Genomic DNA, 18,355 nt, shown 5'->3' with positions numbered 1-18,355 from the left:
GTAGTAAATTTTACATACTTGGAGATGCTCAGTAATCAAGGGATGGTATCAACGTTAAGGTCACAGTATGTCTTCCACTCACACTGAAGTAACGAAAAAGAGGATGAAAATCGTCTTAATAAGGTTGCTGGAAACACTCTCTTACAGGCACAGAGCTGACAGAATCACTTGAACTACCTCTACCCAGTTCTCTAAGGTCACCCAGGTCCCTAAACAACTCCAGCTTTCTTGCAAGGATGTTGCCTCCTAAGTCCAGCTGAAGGAATCAAGATCTTCATATTTCACTAGAATCTGTAAGTGCAGGACATGCAAACGATGCAAAAAATCAAATCACTTTTAATACTGAGGATGAAGAAAGCAGTTTGGCTTTTTTCATGTGCTCTAGATCACGGTATCAAGGCAAAGAAGGGAGAAGTACATGCAGAAGTAACAATACACCACACGTCAGTGTTTTAAAGCACAGCGAAACCCTTAACCCACTCATGCTTCTCAGCAACACAAACTATCAGCCCCATCATTAATTTTTGAAAATTGATTCACAACTTAAAAGTTTATTTTACCTTCTGTGCACTCCACTGCCATAGCTTTCCTTCCTTGTGTTTTAAAGGGGGAAAAAATTGGAAGACAATTCATGCTTTCAGTTATAAGAGTTAGCACAAAGCAGAAGACAAAGGTCACTGCCAAGCTTCTCCGCAATCTGGTTCATTTTATAGCAGTATAAGTCCGTCAGCAGTGACTGCATTATTGCAAGGCAACTATTGCCAAAACTGAGGAATACCAAACTAGCATATTTCTCATGAGAGGAAACAACTTTTCACATGGATTAGGTGATAGTATTCCCAAATGTATCTGGAAGCTACACAAACAGAGCTCCCCCTCCTAAGATTACTGTAAACCTAGGCAGATCCACTAAACCCTGTTATACCTCTTTGTTCTACTTTCTGTGAATAATCTCACCTGCCCTGGTTGCAAAAGGACTCAAACAATATAACACAGTTGGTATCACTAACAAGATCTTAATGAAACCTCAAAAGTTAAACTGTTGTCAAAGAAAGCACGAAGATAAAGCAATCAGCCCACCATCTGCTGACAAGCCATATATATACTAGCATTGTCAAAAAGTGGTAGCATGTCTATGCAGGCCACCATGAAAATCCAAAGCACTTTATAACTGATAAGGCTCTAAACTTTCCTTTGATGCCAGCAAGGATGGTTATTTTAACAAATGGATAAACTAAAAATACAGAAAGTTATGTGCTTGGCGTAAGACTGAAAGCTTCAAAAATAAATTCTAACGATAGGTCAGTTGATTTATCAATTTCTTCCCTATGTCAAACTGAAAGACCCCTTACCTACAACAACTTCTATCTTCTTGCTGTCTTGATCTTCCTGGTCATTGAATACATGACACCAGTATGTCCCCTGATGTTCCATGCCCACGTTGGTTACCTAGGTAAGCATCACAGTCATCCCGCAATGCCCCAGAGAATACATGTATCAGCTTCATTTAAGCCCCCACGATGGGCTTGAACAAAGCCTACGCAAATCTAAAAGCTGTAGATGCTCTCATTCTACGGTATGATGCATAGTGTTTGTATTCTAGAAACGCTATCAAGAATTCAAGAAAGAATGCCACACTGCAAATCCACCTCACAGGCTTAAGCTGCACTAAGCATTGAATACAACAGCTCTTACAAATCACACTGCTTGGCAGCATGGGATAGAAAGAGAAGCTTTCACTTTTACTGATAGTTCATCTTTGTTATGTCAATATGCCATTCTGATCCAATATATGCTTAAGTCACTTCCATAGCCTTCCACCCGAAACACAGTGCCAGTGTTCAGGATTACATCTCTGCAGCTTAGGAGTCCCAAAATACTGTGAGCACATGAGGAACACAACACAAGAGCAACTAGTATAAAGTGCACCTGCATAAGAGGTTATTGGGACATGAAAAAGTTATTTTCTTCAAGGAAGCTTTACACGTAAGCTAAAGACCAGGTTAGAGATCTTTTGTCCAAACTTGACATCCACAAATCCACGGGCCCTGACGGGATACACCCACGAGTGCTGAGGGAGCTGGCGGATGTTATCGCTAGGCCACTCTCCATCATCTTTGAAAGGTCCTGGAGATCAGGAGAGGTGCCTGAGGACCGGAAGAAAGCCAATGTCACCCCAGTCTTCACAAAGGGCAAGAAGGAGGAGCCAGGAAACTACAGGCCTGTCAGCCTCCCCTCCATGCCTGGAAAGGTGATGGAACAGCTCCTCCTCGAGGTCATCACTAAGCATCTGGAGGACCAGAAGGTGATCAGGAGTAGTCAGCATGGATTCACCAAAGGGAAATCATGCTTGACCAATCTGAGAGCCTTCTAGGATGGGACGACTGGCTGGGTAGATGAGGGCAGAGCAGTGGATGCTGTCCACCTGGACTTCAGCAAGGCTTTGGACACTCTCTCCCATCACATCCTCCCAGGTGAACTCAGGAAGCGCGGGCTAGATGAGTGGACGGTGAGGTGGATTGAGAACTGGCTAGATGGCAGAGTTCAGAGGGTTGTGGTCAGTGGTGCAGAGTCTAGTTGGAGGCCTGTAGCTAGCGGTGTCCCCCAGGGCTCAGTCCTGAGTCCAGTCCTGTTCAATGTATTCATCAATGACCTGGAGGAAGGCACCCTCAGCAAGTTTGCTGATGATACTAAACTGGGGGGAGAGGCTAACACACCAGAAGGCTGTGCTGCCATTCAGAGGGACATGGACAGGCTGGAGAGCTGGGCGGAGAGGAACCTCCTGAAATTCAACAAAGGCAAGTGCAGGCTCCTGCACCTAGGCAGGAATAACCCCACGCACCAGTACGGGCTGGGGGCTGCCCTGCTGGAGAGCAGCTCTGCAGAGAAGGACCTGGGAGTCCTGGTGGACAACAAGTTGACCATGATCCAGCAGTGTGCCCTTGTGGCCAAGAAGGCCAATGGTCTCCTGGGCTGCATTAGGCAGAGTGTTGCCAGCAGGTCGAGGGAGGTGATCCTGCCCCTCTGCTCAGCCCTGGGGAGGCCTCACCTCGAGTCCTGCGTCCACTTCTGGGCTCCCCAGCACAAGAGAGACATGGCGCTACTGGAGGGAGTCCAGCGGAGGGCTACAAAGATGACGAGGGGACTGGAGCATCTCTCCTGTGAAGAAAGGCTGAGGGAGCTGGGCCTGTTCAGCCTGGAGAAGAGAAGACTGAGGGGAGACCTGATCAATATGTACAAGTATCTGAAGGGAGGATGTCGAGAGGATGAGGCCAGTCTCTTCTCCGTGGTGCCCAGCGACAGGACAAGAGGCAATGGGCAGAAACTGAACCACAGGAAGGTCCGTCTGAACCTGAGAAAAAACTTCTTCACTGTGAGGGTGAGTGAGCACTGGAGCAGGTTGCCCAGAGAGGTGGTGGAGTCTCCTTCCCTGGAGATGTTCACAACCCGCCTGGATGTGATCCTGGGCAATATGCTCTAGAGGACCCTGCTTGAGCAGGGAGGTTGGACTAGACGATCTCCAGAGGTCCCTTCCAACCTAAACCATTCTGTGATTCTGTGTGATTCTGCGACGGTTACATATTAACTGCCTGATGCTGGCACTCTGCAGTAACTTACCATGTAGAGGTTTTTGCTCCCATTTGCCAAGGGAAATCCATTTCTGAACCACTGGTAATGAGGAATTGGGTTTCCAACAGCTCCACATTCTATTACCAAAGCATCCCCCACTGTCAGGTTTTGTGGCTGAGGCTGAATACAAATTCGTAATTTGTTTTCAGGCAAACCAATCAAACTCCCTGGGAGGTATGGGGGAAAAAAAAGCGAGAATTAATCTAACTTAACATATATCAGTAAGAATTAACCTAGCAGAGGCATATCATCCTATCATTTCAGCAGACTAACTAGCAATGAAATTTAGTTTATTTTGTATTTCCTTCAAAGAGTACGCTAAAAAGGAGCAGCAACTGTTTTCTGGTTTTTCAACTGAAAAGTAAAAAAACATTAAAGGTACCCCACAAGCAAACAAATGCAGAGCCCTCTTTGCATCATTTATTCCTGCCAATGGGATTACAAAGGCGCACAGCTCTAAAATACAGAGCAGTTAAAGAAAGGCTCCAGAGAAAAAGACAAATAGGAAGAACAGCGGCTACCAAAGGATGGACTGAGGACCCAACCTGTGTGCAGGTGTGTATGCAGGAATGAGAATTCCTTTAGATCATTTTGTTTGCTTCCCTGTAGAAAAATCAAGATACAACTTTGGTGACTACAACAAATCTTACAATCAGTTAGTTTTAGCATACTCGTATTCTTCTCACTCCAAACTTAGCATCAATTTTTACAGCAAATATATGAGAAAAATCCAAAGCTAAAAATACTTTACAAACACCAGCTGCTGCATGTCTCCATGTCGAAATGTCTTTAGGTAAGAAATCTACCCAGAAAACCCAAAATGCATTAAAGGGCAGTCCAGCTGATAAAAGTTTCTGCGTATGCTAAAACATACTGAAACGCTGAAATTCATTTTTAATACAGCCACTATACACACAACAGTACTCCACTGAAAAGGCTTATGATCTGTATATGCTGAAGAGCTTGATTAACTGAGACATAATACAGCAAGCTCAGACCTACCTGTAAAGGCCAGACCAGTGATCTTTTATCTCAGCTGCAAGGTCACTCTTTATTTTTAGACTAAGTATGCAGACACATATTTTGTCATCAGAACTATTCATGACTGATGATTAAGGGCTGATGACACTATCCTTGACATATTAAATGCAGAGTGATATGGATAACTGTTCTACTAGTATCTGGGCTTCCTAGCACACTACACTAGCTTATATTTCAGGGATTTTACAACAGATGTACTCCGAATCCACTAGAAGCTACAGCTAAGTTTTATATTTAAGGAATTGCAGTACTATGTCTTTTTCCTAAAAGATGTTCCGAAAAGGGAAAGAAAAGTTGCTTTCCTTGAAGAGTGGTTTGAGAATCGGGTATCCCAGAAACAAAAATTGAGAAGTACTTTACAAAGACAGCCTCAAATACTAATTTGCCAGAAAGCTACAGAGAGGCAGGCTGGTATCGTCACAAGAACCTCACAGGAGGTAGGAAGCTGTAGACCTGGTGCAACGTGAGTCTGCTTAAAAACAAACAAACAAAAAACCCCCCACACAGACAAATTCCACTAAGATCTAGCTACTTCATTGGAATGAATCATTTTAATCAAAATGGTCTAAATATATACATTCAATTTCACATCCTTTCAGCTTCTGATTATAGCACAAACTTAGAATACAAAGAAAATTAAGTTGGGAAATACTCAACTTTTAAATCTTTACACCTACTAGAGGAAAAAAAAAACATACTATTCTCTAGCTAGAAAAAAAGGGAGGCCAAGTCTAATGAAAGGAAAAGGATTCATTTCAGATCGCAAAAATGACAAAAATCAAACTTTTTGGATGAGTAGTGTATGTACTCAAAGGCAAATAAAGTCCCCCCTGCACAGCTTGAGCACTAGTAACACATGGGAAGATCTGCTGTTTCTGGAAGGGAAAAACAAGCTTTTCATTAAGCTGCTACCTATGACTTTAGCAGCAACAGATACAAATCAGTATTTTCTGGTTTTGGAAATCACCTTTGTATGCCAAAGGTTACAAGGGCTATCCAGTCCCTCGTGGATGTCAAATCCAGCCTCCTTTCTGGCCAGGAGGGGGGAACAAAAATTCATGGATAATCAGCAGGCAAGCAGAAACACTGTTTTTATCATAACACCCATAACCTTTTGCTGCTCATTACATCGCATGCAAGCCTCAGCAGGGCAGCTAATAAGCAAAGAAAATCAGCTACCATAAAGCTTAACAGACATAACACAGAATCAGAGGAAATAAGGTCACCTTACTCCACTAACCACGTGACTCCTGGCAGATGCTCATTTGGTGGTGATTCTGTGCTCTCTTCAGATAACTCATTCCAGTGTTTATTATTCCTGTCATTAGAAAATACTTCCTAACGTCTAGCAGAAATCTCTCTTGCTGAAATATGAACTCTTCACTTCATGCCTGTAAACAATTAGTGTGAAGAAGATATCCTGCCATCCTGCAGCAACTTTTTTAGGAAGTAAATGTTTTGAAGATGTTTTGCATTTCCCATCCAGCCTCATCTTCTCAAACCTCAACAATTTCAATTTCGTGAATCTTACATTATGTCCCACTGCCTATGAATCTGAAAAAAATCTGGTGACACAAGAGAACATGCCCTAAACTCACGCATGTAATCTGAAATATCTAGCACCCTGCCACACCCAGGACTTCCCTGTGCACGTGTTTATTACCAGTGCTGACCAGCCTTTTTAAAAGACGACTGTTTTCTCTAATGCAGACTACACAGTAAAGGAAACTGATAGAAATCTGCCAATACATGCTGCAGCAGTGCTGTACAGCATTTCAAATAGAGACACCTTGCCTTACCAAGTCTTCTAGTAACCTTTTTAAAGGTTTTTGTTCGTTTCTTGGGAAAAACTTTCTTTTCTGCATCTCTTACCATATAAAAGATTTTTATATGCCAAAATAAACTCTAGCCCCTTTCACTCAACTGTTCAGAGCCTTCTCACTCCATCTGTCTCAATCCCTCAGTTTGATATCAGGATCTTTGATAAAATGGTAAGAATTAATTTCCCTCTAGGGTAGAAAGACAGAAGTAAGGTGAGAGGAAGAGGAACTGCTGTTGTAGTCAACTTGAGCAGGATTAATCTTTAAGACAGAAGAACACACATACACGTTACAGATGGCGAAATAGAACAGGAGACTGAAAAAATACATGGCTTCTGTCTTTGGTGTGACCTCTTGAAGTCTCATTTATGGGTCATCGTTGGTATAGCATGTTGTCTTATCACTCATGCAATACACGGACAAATCTGTACCAGTCTCGGGATGTTTCTGAAACTGTTTCTGGCTGCCTCACTGGTCACAAGCTGACAGCAGAGCTATGAAAAGCAGCTTTGACAGAGTAGGTCAAGCTCTTATTAAATAGAAAGCAATGAAAAGATAGGATGTAAAAGAGAGATCTGGAAAAGGAAAGCAACCCAAGGGAACATGAAAGAAAGAAAAGAAAAAGAGGGGAGGACAAGGGGGAAAAGACAGCCCAAGTTGAAATAGGAGACTTCAGAGCTAGTCAGCATTTGCAGAGATGATGCTGCCTGCGCCATCTATTCCGATTCAATCACAAGGGATCCCAGCCCAAACGCTGCAGGAAAGAGAGAGCATTCATTCAGTGCATGCACTGCATCCCTCAGTTTATGTTTCTTTGCAAGAACCTTAAGAAAGTAAGTTATAGGAAGGAGGAAGCCATCCTTCCCCTCTCATCCTCTCCCACTCATCTTTTTGTCCATCACCAAGGTCTAATTTTGACTCATCTACAGCTAGTTTTTCCTATTTACAATTCAAAACTTTTTGTGCCTTCTTTTCACATTATTCATTACATGTTAATATCATGGAGTTCATAACTAGTCAAAGCATATTACAATTCCCTTCCACTTATGGCCCATGACTCTTGGGCAACCAGGAACCTTAAGCAATGCACTACTAGCCTGTGGCTACCCAGTGCCCTTTGGTCAGCAAAGCTTCTGCAACAAGTGTGAAATTATATTTTATTTCTCTCAAATTCTTTTAAAGTAGCCATTATGCACCTAAACAGCTCAGTTTCCTGGTGTAATCGGCAAGATCTAAACCTGCAGCTTTCCGACTGAATAAAACCTGAAGTAGGAGCAAGGGAAAAGGAGAAGAAGTCTCCTTTTGATCTTTTGATCAAAAAAAAAGATCTTTTGATCTTTTACTGGAAGATCAGTGCTCTCTATCTCTTTTTCCTCCCAGGAATAAAGTTTATAGGCAGGATGCAAGTGGGACACACCACTGACTGGTGACATAAGGCAAAATAAGCACTCTCCAGTCTGAAGACAGGACAGTTGATTTCAATCTCACTTATCTTTAGGGTCAGCGGCAAGCCAAGGCTAAGTATTTAATCCAAAAGTTAAAAAGGCAAACATAATGCACATGTTCATGTAATGCTATTGACTATTCTACAAAACAACAGCAAAAACGCAGACGAACACTGACAACTTCTGAAACCGGAAATAAGTGCGTGGTATTTGTATACTAGGTCCAAGAAGTAAATTTCCAAACATGGGATTTACTTTACTACTCTAAGAGATGCCAGTACTATGTGGATACTGTTGAGTAGGCAGCTGTTTATCTTATTTGCTTTCTCCTATTTATTCTATTTATCTCCTATTTATTCTTCTCAAACTACTGATTCTTCCACATTTTCATCATATATGTTGCAGATGGAGATTATCCCATCATTGAAGCAGAGGTACCTTAATGTAAGTGCCACAATTTCATATGGATTTACGTAGGTACGTTTGAGTTACCATGGCTTTTTCTTATGCAGGTAATAACTGATAACTAACACCCAAATATGAAGATGCAGCTCACACCAAAAAGACTCCTTTCAACTCATACGTTTCTTGCTTTCATTCTATTTGTGGTCAGGAAAGCAAAAAAACACTCCTTAAGATTCTTATTTACCCAGACTGACAACAAACAGATAGAGGCCAAACAGTCCTGAATATTAGGCCAGTGGGGCAGGCTTTCTGAAAAGACTTTTCATGTCCAGTCACTAACAAGTTACAGGCTTCAGCTAAACAGCAAGACAGTTAAAGAATTATTCTTCTGGTCCAAGGCTCCTCTAAAAATTAAGAGGATTCTGAGTCTGTGCTTATTTTCAATCTATTCCTATCCACCACTCAGCAGAAATTCCTTTCTCTTCTGCTTTCATGGCCAGCACAAGAGAGCAAGAATTGGATACCACCTTTTAAAATCATAAAATCAATCTTTCATATCTGTGCAAGACAGCAACTGGGACCTGAGTTCCTCTAACAAGCAGGAAGACAGACTTTCAGAAGATCACGTTTGTTAGATAAGCGTTTACTCAAGGGCTGGAGAAAAACAGATTTAATAGGTACTAGGCTTTTGCTGCTCACCGTGAGACATATCTTGGAGATCGCAAACTTCTAGTCGGGCCCACCGACTGAACACAAAGGAAGATTCATTGTTCACTCGACAGATGTAAAATCCAGAATCATTTAGTTTTACCGGATTCAAAACCAGCTCTGGAGAATTACCATGGGGAACCTGAATGACATATGAACCGAGAAATATTTAAGTTTAGACTGCTTTAAGCTAAACTAGGATCAAACATTAGAATATTTGTTTCAGTGTCAGAAACATCAGCCTCAACGCCTCCATTTACTTGAAGCTTTTGGATGAGAAAGTCTTCTTTCAAGTACTCAGCAGCTCAGAAACAGGTTGCCTCACAAGAACAGTGCGTATGCCTATCTTTAAAACAATTCTGAGCTCTTAAAACAGTTGAAAAGCTCTTCCTGAAATTCTTAATCTTAATCTTTCCACACAAAAAAGTTGGAATAATTTCTGGAGTTACATTCAGTTCTTGTCTTAAGGTATATTCAGCTATGACCAGGAAACTGCAACATTTTCAGTATCAGAAAGCCTACACAGAAAGGTAATTTTTTTTTACTCCATCTATAGCGAGAAATGTATTTAAGCGTAATGAGCAGGAATTGACTGTAATCATGTTTTTATTTTAAGCCATGTTGGGAGTGAGCTAGATAAACCTTTAGAAAGGTGGAGGAAAAGGAGCTAAATTTTTCAGTCCTAACAGTAATTTTAATATTTAAAATACTATAAGCTTAGTGCCTTTTTAAGAACTGTACTTATAACAACATTAAGATAATATGCATTCACCGTGTAGGAAGATAACCAGGACAAGAAATATGGGCATAAGTGCTACTATTCAGACGCTCCCGAGATACCGCTTCCTTTCACTCCAGTATTTTATCAAGAAGTCTGTGACATCACTGAGTTCAGGCCTTCAACCGTTGATTCTTAGGAAACGGGTTCCCCTCTGTCCTAGACCTATAGTGACTGGAATTTGTTCCTCTGAGGCAGTTTCTCACTGGCCTGTGTGACACCAGTTGGTAGACAGAGACAATGTCTCCCAACTGGCACGCTCTAGGATTAGTCTCCAAGGATGAGATAGTCTGCATATATTAAACCATCTTATTGTTTTAGCAATTGACAGAGTCACATTGCTGCAATTATTGAACTTCTATTTCTATTAGTAGATAGAGTGAGCTTCTCTCCTTGAAACTGGAAATCATAGCTTTCAAAAAAAAAAAAAAAACCAGTATCATCTGAAATCTCCAAACAAATACCCAGAAAGAGAAATAAAAGTATTAATTTTCACCATTAAAAAGAATACATATATGCGTGTGTGTGTGTGTACACATATACACATACACACACACACATATTCTGTATCTACTATTACCTCTTTTTCCTGTTTGAACCACTGGTAATGCACAAACGGGTGTCCCGTTGCCCAGCAACACAGCTTGACGACCTGGCCAGGGAGCACTGCTTGAGAGTCTGGCTGTACAACAATCTTTACGCCTTAAAAAAAGATTTACATATAGGAAAGTTTATTAATAACCACACCTCAACAATTTAAATTTGCATTTAAATTGTACTCTGAACAAAGAGAGTTTCTGCCATTAAATCCACTTGAAAATAATCAGTTTGGTTGGATTTACACAGTTACAATTCGTTATATAACTTCAGAATACATCATTCCCTCTTGCTCTCTATTCACTAAAGCAAATGGTATTTCCAATGGCATATGTTCCTTCTGGGAAAAGTATTCCCCGGTTTTTAAGGGTTTGCTAAGTCCCAAGGATTTCTTTGGGTTTTTAATCTTAAGATATGAGAGAAGACACAGCCCGAGGGAGGGTTCAGACTAGTAAAAGCTAGTTTAACTAGCTGCATTCTTCTACTATTGCTCAGGCAACCCTATTAACTAAGATCGGTTACAGCTTCATGCCTTTGACTTCTATAGAACACACAGCTAGGGTTTTCTTCTGCCAATTAGCAAGGGAAGATTTGCCATTTCAGATTGTAACTGCCAGGAAATACCATGAGCTAAATTTTGACATTGGTCTGACAATGATCTAGTTGTTTTTTAACCTGGATCATTCCAGAGATCTAGTTACAGCATGACCCCCAAAACAAATCCATTAGCATAGCCAAGGTGATGGTGAGAAAGGGAGGGGGAAAAAAGATCAACTGCAGAACAGAAAGTTTAACCTGATTTGCTGCCAAAGAAAGCATATATGGACCTAAGACCAACGTGTTCAACAATGCTGAACCGATACACCACCAGAAATCATTAGCTTAAAGTAGTACTTGCTACGGATGGTAAAATACATTTAATAACCCACGGATGGGGGGCCCATAACCCATATGGTGGGACCATATCCAATACTAATTGCTACCAATAATACTAGTAACAGAAAAAGCACAGAAATAACAAATGTTAGGGGCGCTTCTTCATCTTTTCACTACACTCCGAAATTAGGAATCAGATGAAAAATAGGTACTCATACTAAAGATTTTGTTTTGTTTGGATTCAGTCCGATTTCCCTGTTGTGGGAGAAGGTAGGTTTTTTCATTACAGTTTAATGAAACCACACTGCAGAAGCTGAATGCGTAGTTTGGTACAGAAGCAGCATTCAAGATTGGGCAGGGGAGTGAACTTACAGACTATATATAGAGTAAGACAGAAGCTGTGTGCAAAAATAGCTGCAAAGAGATCACAAACATCCTGGTAACGAGACTCAAGATTATCACTTGCTCCAACCCTTTTTACTATACTCTGCCAGGGGTTTTCCTTTTGTCTGCTTTTTTCCTCATTTAGTTTAATAGCTAAGTATATACATCAGAACTTTTTCCTAACCGAGAGGGCATGAGGAGAGAAACTGTATCTATCTGTAATGATGTGGTCAGTAGGCTGAAACTTGGGCAGAAACAGGTCTGATCAGTAGACTGAAACAGAGATTATATGACATTGGGAAATCACACAGTGTTTGACAAGCAGGGAAGTGGGCTATACCAGCTTCCTCCGCACACAGCTGACCGCACAGGGAGCTACCCCAGGGTAGCTGCAGCACTTGAAAATTCCCTGCCTATCTTCTAGAATAGTTTTCCTCTATAGTCAAGCCCTGAAGACTGCTACCTCGGTTCCTCATTTAACACTTCCTCCCATGCTTTTTTGAAATAAAGGGAGCATGTTAAACACAATTTTTGAGCATCACAATCACCTAACATTAACCAAGACAAACAGGAAGCGTACTACTTAATTTTTCTTCCTTGGGCATTTGTTTAAGATTTGCTCATTCCAAAAGACTTTTTTACTTTTATTTTTCAGTCTCTCCTGATCCGCATCACTAACCTCTCTTATAAGAAAGTATTTGAGAAAAACAAATTCTCTGAAAAATTAGTATCTTGTACTCCACAGAGGTGTTGCAAACAAGTTCTAAGAAAAATGATTCATAATTTCTTCAATGTTTCATTTATTTTCCTGCCAGATCTTTATAAATTCACTCTGAAGTCATTCATTTAGCATCGTACAGCTACTTCCTGCAAGCATCACAGAATTTAATAGGTTACAAAGAAAACCTTCTGGATCAGCTTTTGGAATGATTACAAAGATATGCTAATGCTTCTTCAATTTTCCTTGGAACATGAATGCACAAGGTATACCCTTAAGGACAGGAAAGTGACATTTCATGGTTATCAGAGATTCCAACATGCAGCATAAACTCAGTACTTAACTGTAACCCAACTGTTATCTTCTTAGCTTACACATTAGTAAAAAAGTTTAATCATTTCTGCAAACCCAGCCTCAATCATTGACATTCAGATTGAAGTGCCTACACTGCTGCAATAAGAGAACTGTCTGGGGAAAGGAAATACCTCGTTCCTCCTTTCAACCAGCACAAATCAGTGAGGCTGCACAAGGACCGGACTAACACCACAAACTGCACGCTGAGCTTTTTGCTTCTTAGCTTGGGAGAAAGGTCTTTGCATTTCAATCATTTCCAGAGGGTTCACAATATGACAAGACTAAACAATGGAAGAAAGGACAGAAAGGTGACCCAAGGAGCAGGATGTCTAGGCTTTCTTATTACCAAAAAGGAGAGCTTTAAAATTATTAGTATTGCTAGTTTTTGTGTTTGGTTAGAGGAGCTCTTCTACGCAGTTAATCCAGTGTGACAGGCAAGTCTGTAAGCTTGCAGACACAACGTTTCTGGGACTCTGCAACTCTCTGAGATCCTTACTGCAAAACAAAGCCATGTCTCAGCTATAACAATACACCTGTGACATAAAGGCACTGAAGTAGTATCACTGTCAAAACAGACCACTCATCAGCATTAAAACTGTACGCATGTTACCCTATACACGAAGAGGCTCAAAAAGCTTTTTATCTTTGTAATTGCGTAAATTAGGCTGGCAGAAAACAGTCTAACAAACTACTAAGACGAGGTGCTACATTAAACAATCCCACTACTAAAGGAGCTTGAGCAACATTCATGCTTCTTTTAGTTATTAGAACTAATGGGCAGTTATGAACAAGCACTGTGACTTCAAGTGTAGGCACAGACTAAATTTCTAAAAGTAAAAACAACCCACTGCCCCCAAATATTCAAACAAACTCACCCCAAATAGCAAGGGCTATTACTTTTTAAATGATTCAAAAGCCCTTTTAGAACCAAACTGTCTTCAAATACCTTTTGCTTTGGTTTCTCCTGGTTCCAAGTTTTCAGGCACTCTAAAGCTAGCTAGTCCTCCTTATAGGAGACCGAATCAAAGTTGTGGTCCAATCCATCATGTCTCATACAGTTCCATAAGAGATTTATAACATATAATATATACATAAAAAATAATAATAATTTATAACAAGCAAGAGCATCTTTGTAATTCAAAGGGGTCTTGGCAGAAGTATACTGATTGGCTTGTTTCCTCAACATACAGGTATCGTAACCATCTACCCAGTTTCCTAACTTCATTATCTCACAATTTTGTGATCTAGCAGGTTCCAATGTTTATCCAGGATTTAGTCTTCATTACATATTTCAAAATGCAACTTGACTGTCAGTCACACAAAAATCCTTAACTCAACTAGGGCAATACTTGAGACAGTTACAGCTCAAGCAGGCACAATGTTTTGGCTGTCAATGCTGCCACTCTGAGTGCAAACGTGAACTAGGACCATTCTGTATTTTCAGTACTCCGCCATCAACCATCATACAGAGACCAATAAAAGATGAACAAGCTTTCCTGCCTGCAGTAGTAGTAGTGCAGGATAGCATCGTACCGCATATTCCTTCACCCCAACTGTCTTACCCCTATGAGCAAAATCCACTCGCATTGACATAACACCAATTCTCCTTTTCTCCCCAGTCTACAGCGGAGCATTTCAGCGAGGCTAAATTATCACGTAGCTCAACTACATCTCATTCAACCCAACACGGCATATCTAGTACAGTAAGAAGTAGCAGCCTTAACTAGATGAAATAGTTGCAGAATATTGCTATAGCAGGTCACTTGAAAAATTCCAGGGTTGTTTTAGCAATTGCTCTCAGTCCATGGCTTCTTTTTTCATACTTCCAAAGAAAAGGACAGCTATGAGTACGGCAAATAGCTTGCTAGTCTCATTCCCACTCCTCATTTGAAGAGGAGCTTTTGTAACTCCCAAGTAGACTGAATGTCACCATATTCTGCAGAAGGAGGGCATTAAAAAAAGGGGGCCAGGCTGTGTACTAAGGTAGGAAGCAGCTTCAGATGCTACTGCATTCTAAAAGCTTTCTGACTCAAGGGCATGTCCACAGGATACCTGCGTGTATTTAGCTGTCATTCCAAACACACAAAATTAGGCATTTTAGTGGCTGCAGCAAGTAACCTAGCAAAGGGAAGAACACAGACAGTCCTGTATTCCTGTTTTTCCTCTTATCAAGATATTTCCAGATGCAGTAAACGTACTGCATGTTGTTTCTACAGCAATTACTCATATGGCCAGATCTGAAATTCATTTTCAAATACATTTTCAGTCACTGAAGGATTTAAATCCCCCCTCCTTGCCTCTTTTCACTCAAAAAAAAAAGCCCTAGCAAAGTCAACCTGTGCACACTCCTAAGTAGCCTTCCACAGGTTCAGAGTTATTTCCACACGGACAGCTCAAGCACTTAGAAGGATTCCTGCCTTACCTGCAGCTTATTTTATATAACTTTTTAAAAATCCTAACCATTTTTTATATCTTGTCTCATTCAGCTGACAGCAGCCACTGGATTCAAAACAGGTTTTGAGATATACCATATAAGCTTCGTTTCCCAGCAGAAACAAAACTAACACTCTCACTGGATCATACTACTATGAAGAATGAGGGCAGTTATCCTAACTTACAGTGGTACAAAATTGCTTTCATAACCATGCCTGCAACACTCCAAACTAAACCTGTAGAGAAATGTGAAGTAAGGAGGACTTTGAAGCACAGAGCCATTCGCAACAGACACTGCTATATCATTTATCAGGTCTAAAGCAGATAGTCTCTCAAGAGTATTGGCTTAAAACACTTTTGTTTTAACTGCCATACTGAATGCTTATACCTTTGGGCACAGCACTAAGACATCTTTCAGCACAGCAATTCTGCAGTCATGATACCAGCAAAAAGCAAAAATCTGCTTGTAAAAATCTAGACCAAGAGAAGCCAGAAGCCGAAAACATTGTCGTTATCCCCTTAGAGCTGATTTGGGCATGCTGCAGGATAACTATGCTACTGACCATTTCTTCTCAAACAGCATTATAGCTCTAATAAAAAAGTTGTTACTTACATTTAGCTCTCATTTTAATAGCCTGCAACATATCAGGTTACATAAACTAACAAAACCTGGTCCAGGTCATATAAACTAATAAAAAGTGTCCCAGAACGCATTACAGGTTGTAATGGGAATTCATTTACACTTGCCAGTTAAAGATAGGAAGTGCAAGACTAAGCCACACCTTTGTGACTATTATGGTGTATCAGTATTTGTAGATTCTAAAGTTCAGAACCAAGTACTGAACAAACTCTGAAGTTCACCGAGGTTGGGGTTTTTTTTGGACTCCTTATTAATCTCCCTCAACTTTTGCCATTTTAACTATAACAAAAACTTTTTAAAGTTTGCTATTTACATAGAAGCAATGGACATAATTTAAAGATTAATGCCCACTGTTTTAGACAAATAAGACAAACTCTGCATAGAGTTCACAATCTGCATATAATCCAGGACAAAAAAAAAAGATAACGGAGTAAAGAAGAAGGATGTGGGTTTGTAGGATAAAAAACAGTTGAAAGAATTGAAGAATTTTAGGCAATAGCGTAAGTTTGTGGCTCATTTGCTCAACAATGAAAACTGAAAACTGCTCTTCATAGCGGTTCTCAAAGAGGAATCTGAGAAGCTGCAGCACACTTCCTGAAGTTGCTAGACATCCTCCATGTAACGAAGACTAAACATACCTGAGACAAGCTATAATCTTAAGTACTTAAGCAACAGGTGAAGATGAAGCTTAGTAACACCAGGTTTTGGTGTTATGCTAGAAGGCATTAATAGCTGGTATCAGCAAAGAGGGCCCCAGACAGGATTAAAACCTATGTACATCCCAGCACCATTCTTCAAACTTGAAAAATGAGCCTTTCAAGACCCATGATGCCTGGAAGACAGCCACACTGTGATTGCCAGACTTCAGGAAGAAGGATTTGATTTAAGGCCTGATGAGAGCGTTAATGCTACAGGGTGCAGGGCAAAGAAGACAACAAGGTGCAGTAGGAGCCCCAGGGAACATACAAGGTCAGTCAAGAAGCACCCTCTTTCTCCAGTTACCTTGATATAGTGAGGGACAGCAACTCAGAACTGCAGTACCTTATGCGCCTGTACCCCAGGGCCATACTCTTCAATCCAGTATACATCCATGCTGCCACAAGAAGGGGCAGTTTTGGCCCTAGCTACCCAGAAACTCTCTCATGACTCTACTCTTGCATGAGCACTGCCACTCATAGTAGAATTTACCACCCAGCCAGATGAATCTCAAAGGGGAAAGGACCCCTCCTGTTGTTAGCTTGACTCAGGTTGGATTAGAGGGACGTTTTGGGCCCTCAGATCGCACACTGTTTTCAGTTGCCACAATACGCACCAATGAATCATACGAATGATACCAATCATGAAAGTTTGAACAACAGAAGGGTTTTTAAACCACTGTAGAAAATTCACATACTTTACTGTTTCCTGTGTAAAACATACAGTTGCAGTGAAAGCACAAACCAGAACTGACCTGAATGACTGAGACACTGGAGAGCCTCCGTATGCTCCAAGGCCTGCAAGAACTCTACCAGTTCCACCACAGTGCAACCCCTATCACCCAGCAGTTTCAGGAGACTCCAGCTTGGACTTCCTTCTGGCTCCAGTACTTTGAGAGAACATTGTTCTAAATCCAGAGAGCTACAAAATAACATGACAAGGACATGGCATAGGCCTTTTTAATACATTTTTCTCACAAAGGAGCTAGGTTAAAAACCAGTCGTAGAAGACAAAAAAAAAAAAAAAAAAAAAAAAAAAGCCCTCAAACCAAGAAAACGTAGAGCTGGGAAATTCCTAGCTAATTTGGGCATACTTGCAGTACTTCTTTAAAGTTTTAGGAGTCCAGAGGCTAAACAGTGGCACCTCCATGGACAGACAGCAGTATTAGTGAACTGCCTACTACAAAACAAGGTATGCAAGTACCTAATGATTCTGATCAAATGCACTGAGAAGTCTTCTACGCTTGACTTTTCAAAGTCTCTGCAGGAAAACAGAGTACAGCACCTTTCATTTTCACATGCCTACTTCAGAAGCAGCAAAGAATGAGTCAGGATCTAACTTGAAGGTCCAGGAAGATTTTGATTTTCAGTGTGAGTATTCAAATAAGGCACTGCTGCAGCTTAACTATACGTATAACCACAGCACGTTTACCGCTACAGTTAACTGCTCCTGCAAATTCATCACCAGGTATAAACGTTCATACTTTTAAACTTCGTTTTTAAGGCTTCATGCCCTTTCACATCACAGCAGATTAAAAGAAAGTATTTGGATAGTATTCAAACACAGATAACAAGGGTACGGACAGAGTTATGGAAAGGGAACGCAAGTTTATGTATTACCACTAAAAAGATTCATCAGTATTTCTTTCATTAAATCACAATGCCACACAAATCTGCAGGCAAGAAGTCTTCCCTTACCTGAGGTCAAGCAGACCTTCAGATACCACACAATTTTATAGCATTTTACTGGATAATACAGAGAAAGAAATGTTGCCACAGGCCTTACAAGGGGGTCACATTATAGTCCCCAGGTTCAGTCTCCCTCTATTAA

At 40.8% G+C, this 18,355-nt stretch overlaps 1 protein-coding gene across 7 annotated transcripts in view; it reads right to left on the bottom strand.

Moving 5' to 3' along the window:
- Positions 1–18,355, bottom strand: part of LOC138064520 (mucosa-associated lymphoid tissue lymphoma translocation protein 1-like) — a 46,371-nt gene that overhangs the window by 26,609 nt on the left and 1,407 nt on the right. For 3 of the 7 annotated variants that reach the window (XM_068927446.1, XM_068927447.1, XM_068927448.1), the window contains exons 2-7: positions 17,280–17,446; positions 10,408–10,529; positions 9,041–9,191; positions 3,619–3,797; positions 1,353–1,449; positions 561–593 (exon numbers count right to left, since the gene is read on the bottom strand). In XM_068927446.1, the coding sequence (XP_068783547.1) occupies positions 561–593; positions 1,353–1,449; positions 3,619–3,797; positions 9,041–9,191; positions 10,408–10,529; positions 17,280–17,446 (749 nt within the window). The remainder of the gene's footprint in view (positions 1–560; positions 594–1,352; positions 1,450–3,618; positions 3,798–9,040; positions 9,192–10,407; positions 10,530–17,279; positions 17,447–18,355) is intronic. The other 4 variants (XM_068927449.1, XM_068927451.1, XM_068927452.1 and 1 more) reach the window with 2 other exon arrangements.

The sequence above is a fragment of the Struthio camelus genome, chromosome Z, assembly GCF_040807025.1.
Source record: "Struthio camelus isolate bStrCam1 chromosome Z, bStrCam1.hap1, whole genome shotgun sequence".
NCBI classification, from domain to species: Eukaryota; Metazoa; Chordata; class Aves; order Struthioniformes; family Struthionidae; genus Struthio; species Struthio camelus.
This window is presented reverse-complemented; position numbering and strand designations above follow the sequence as displayed.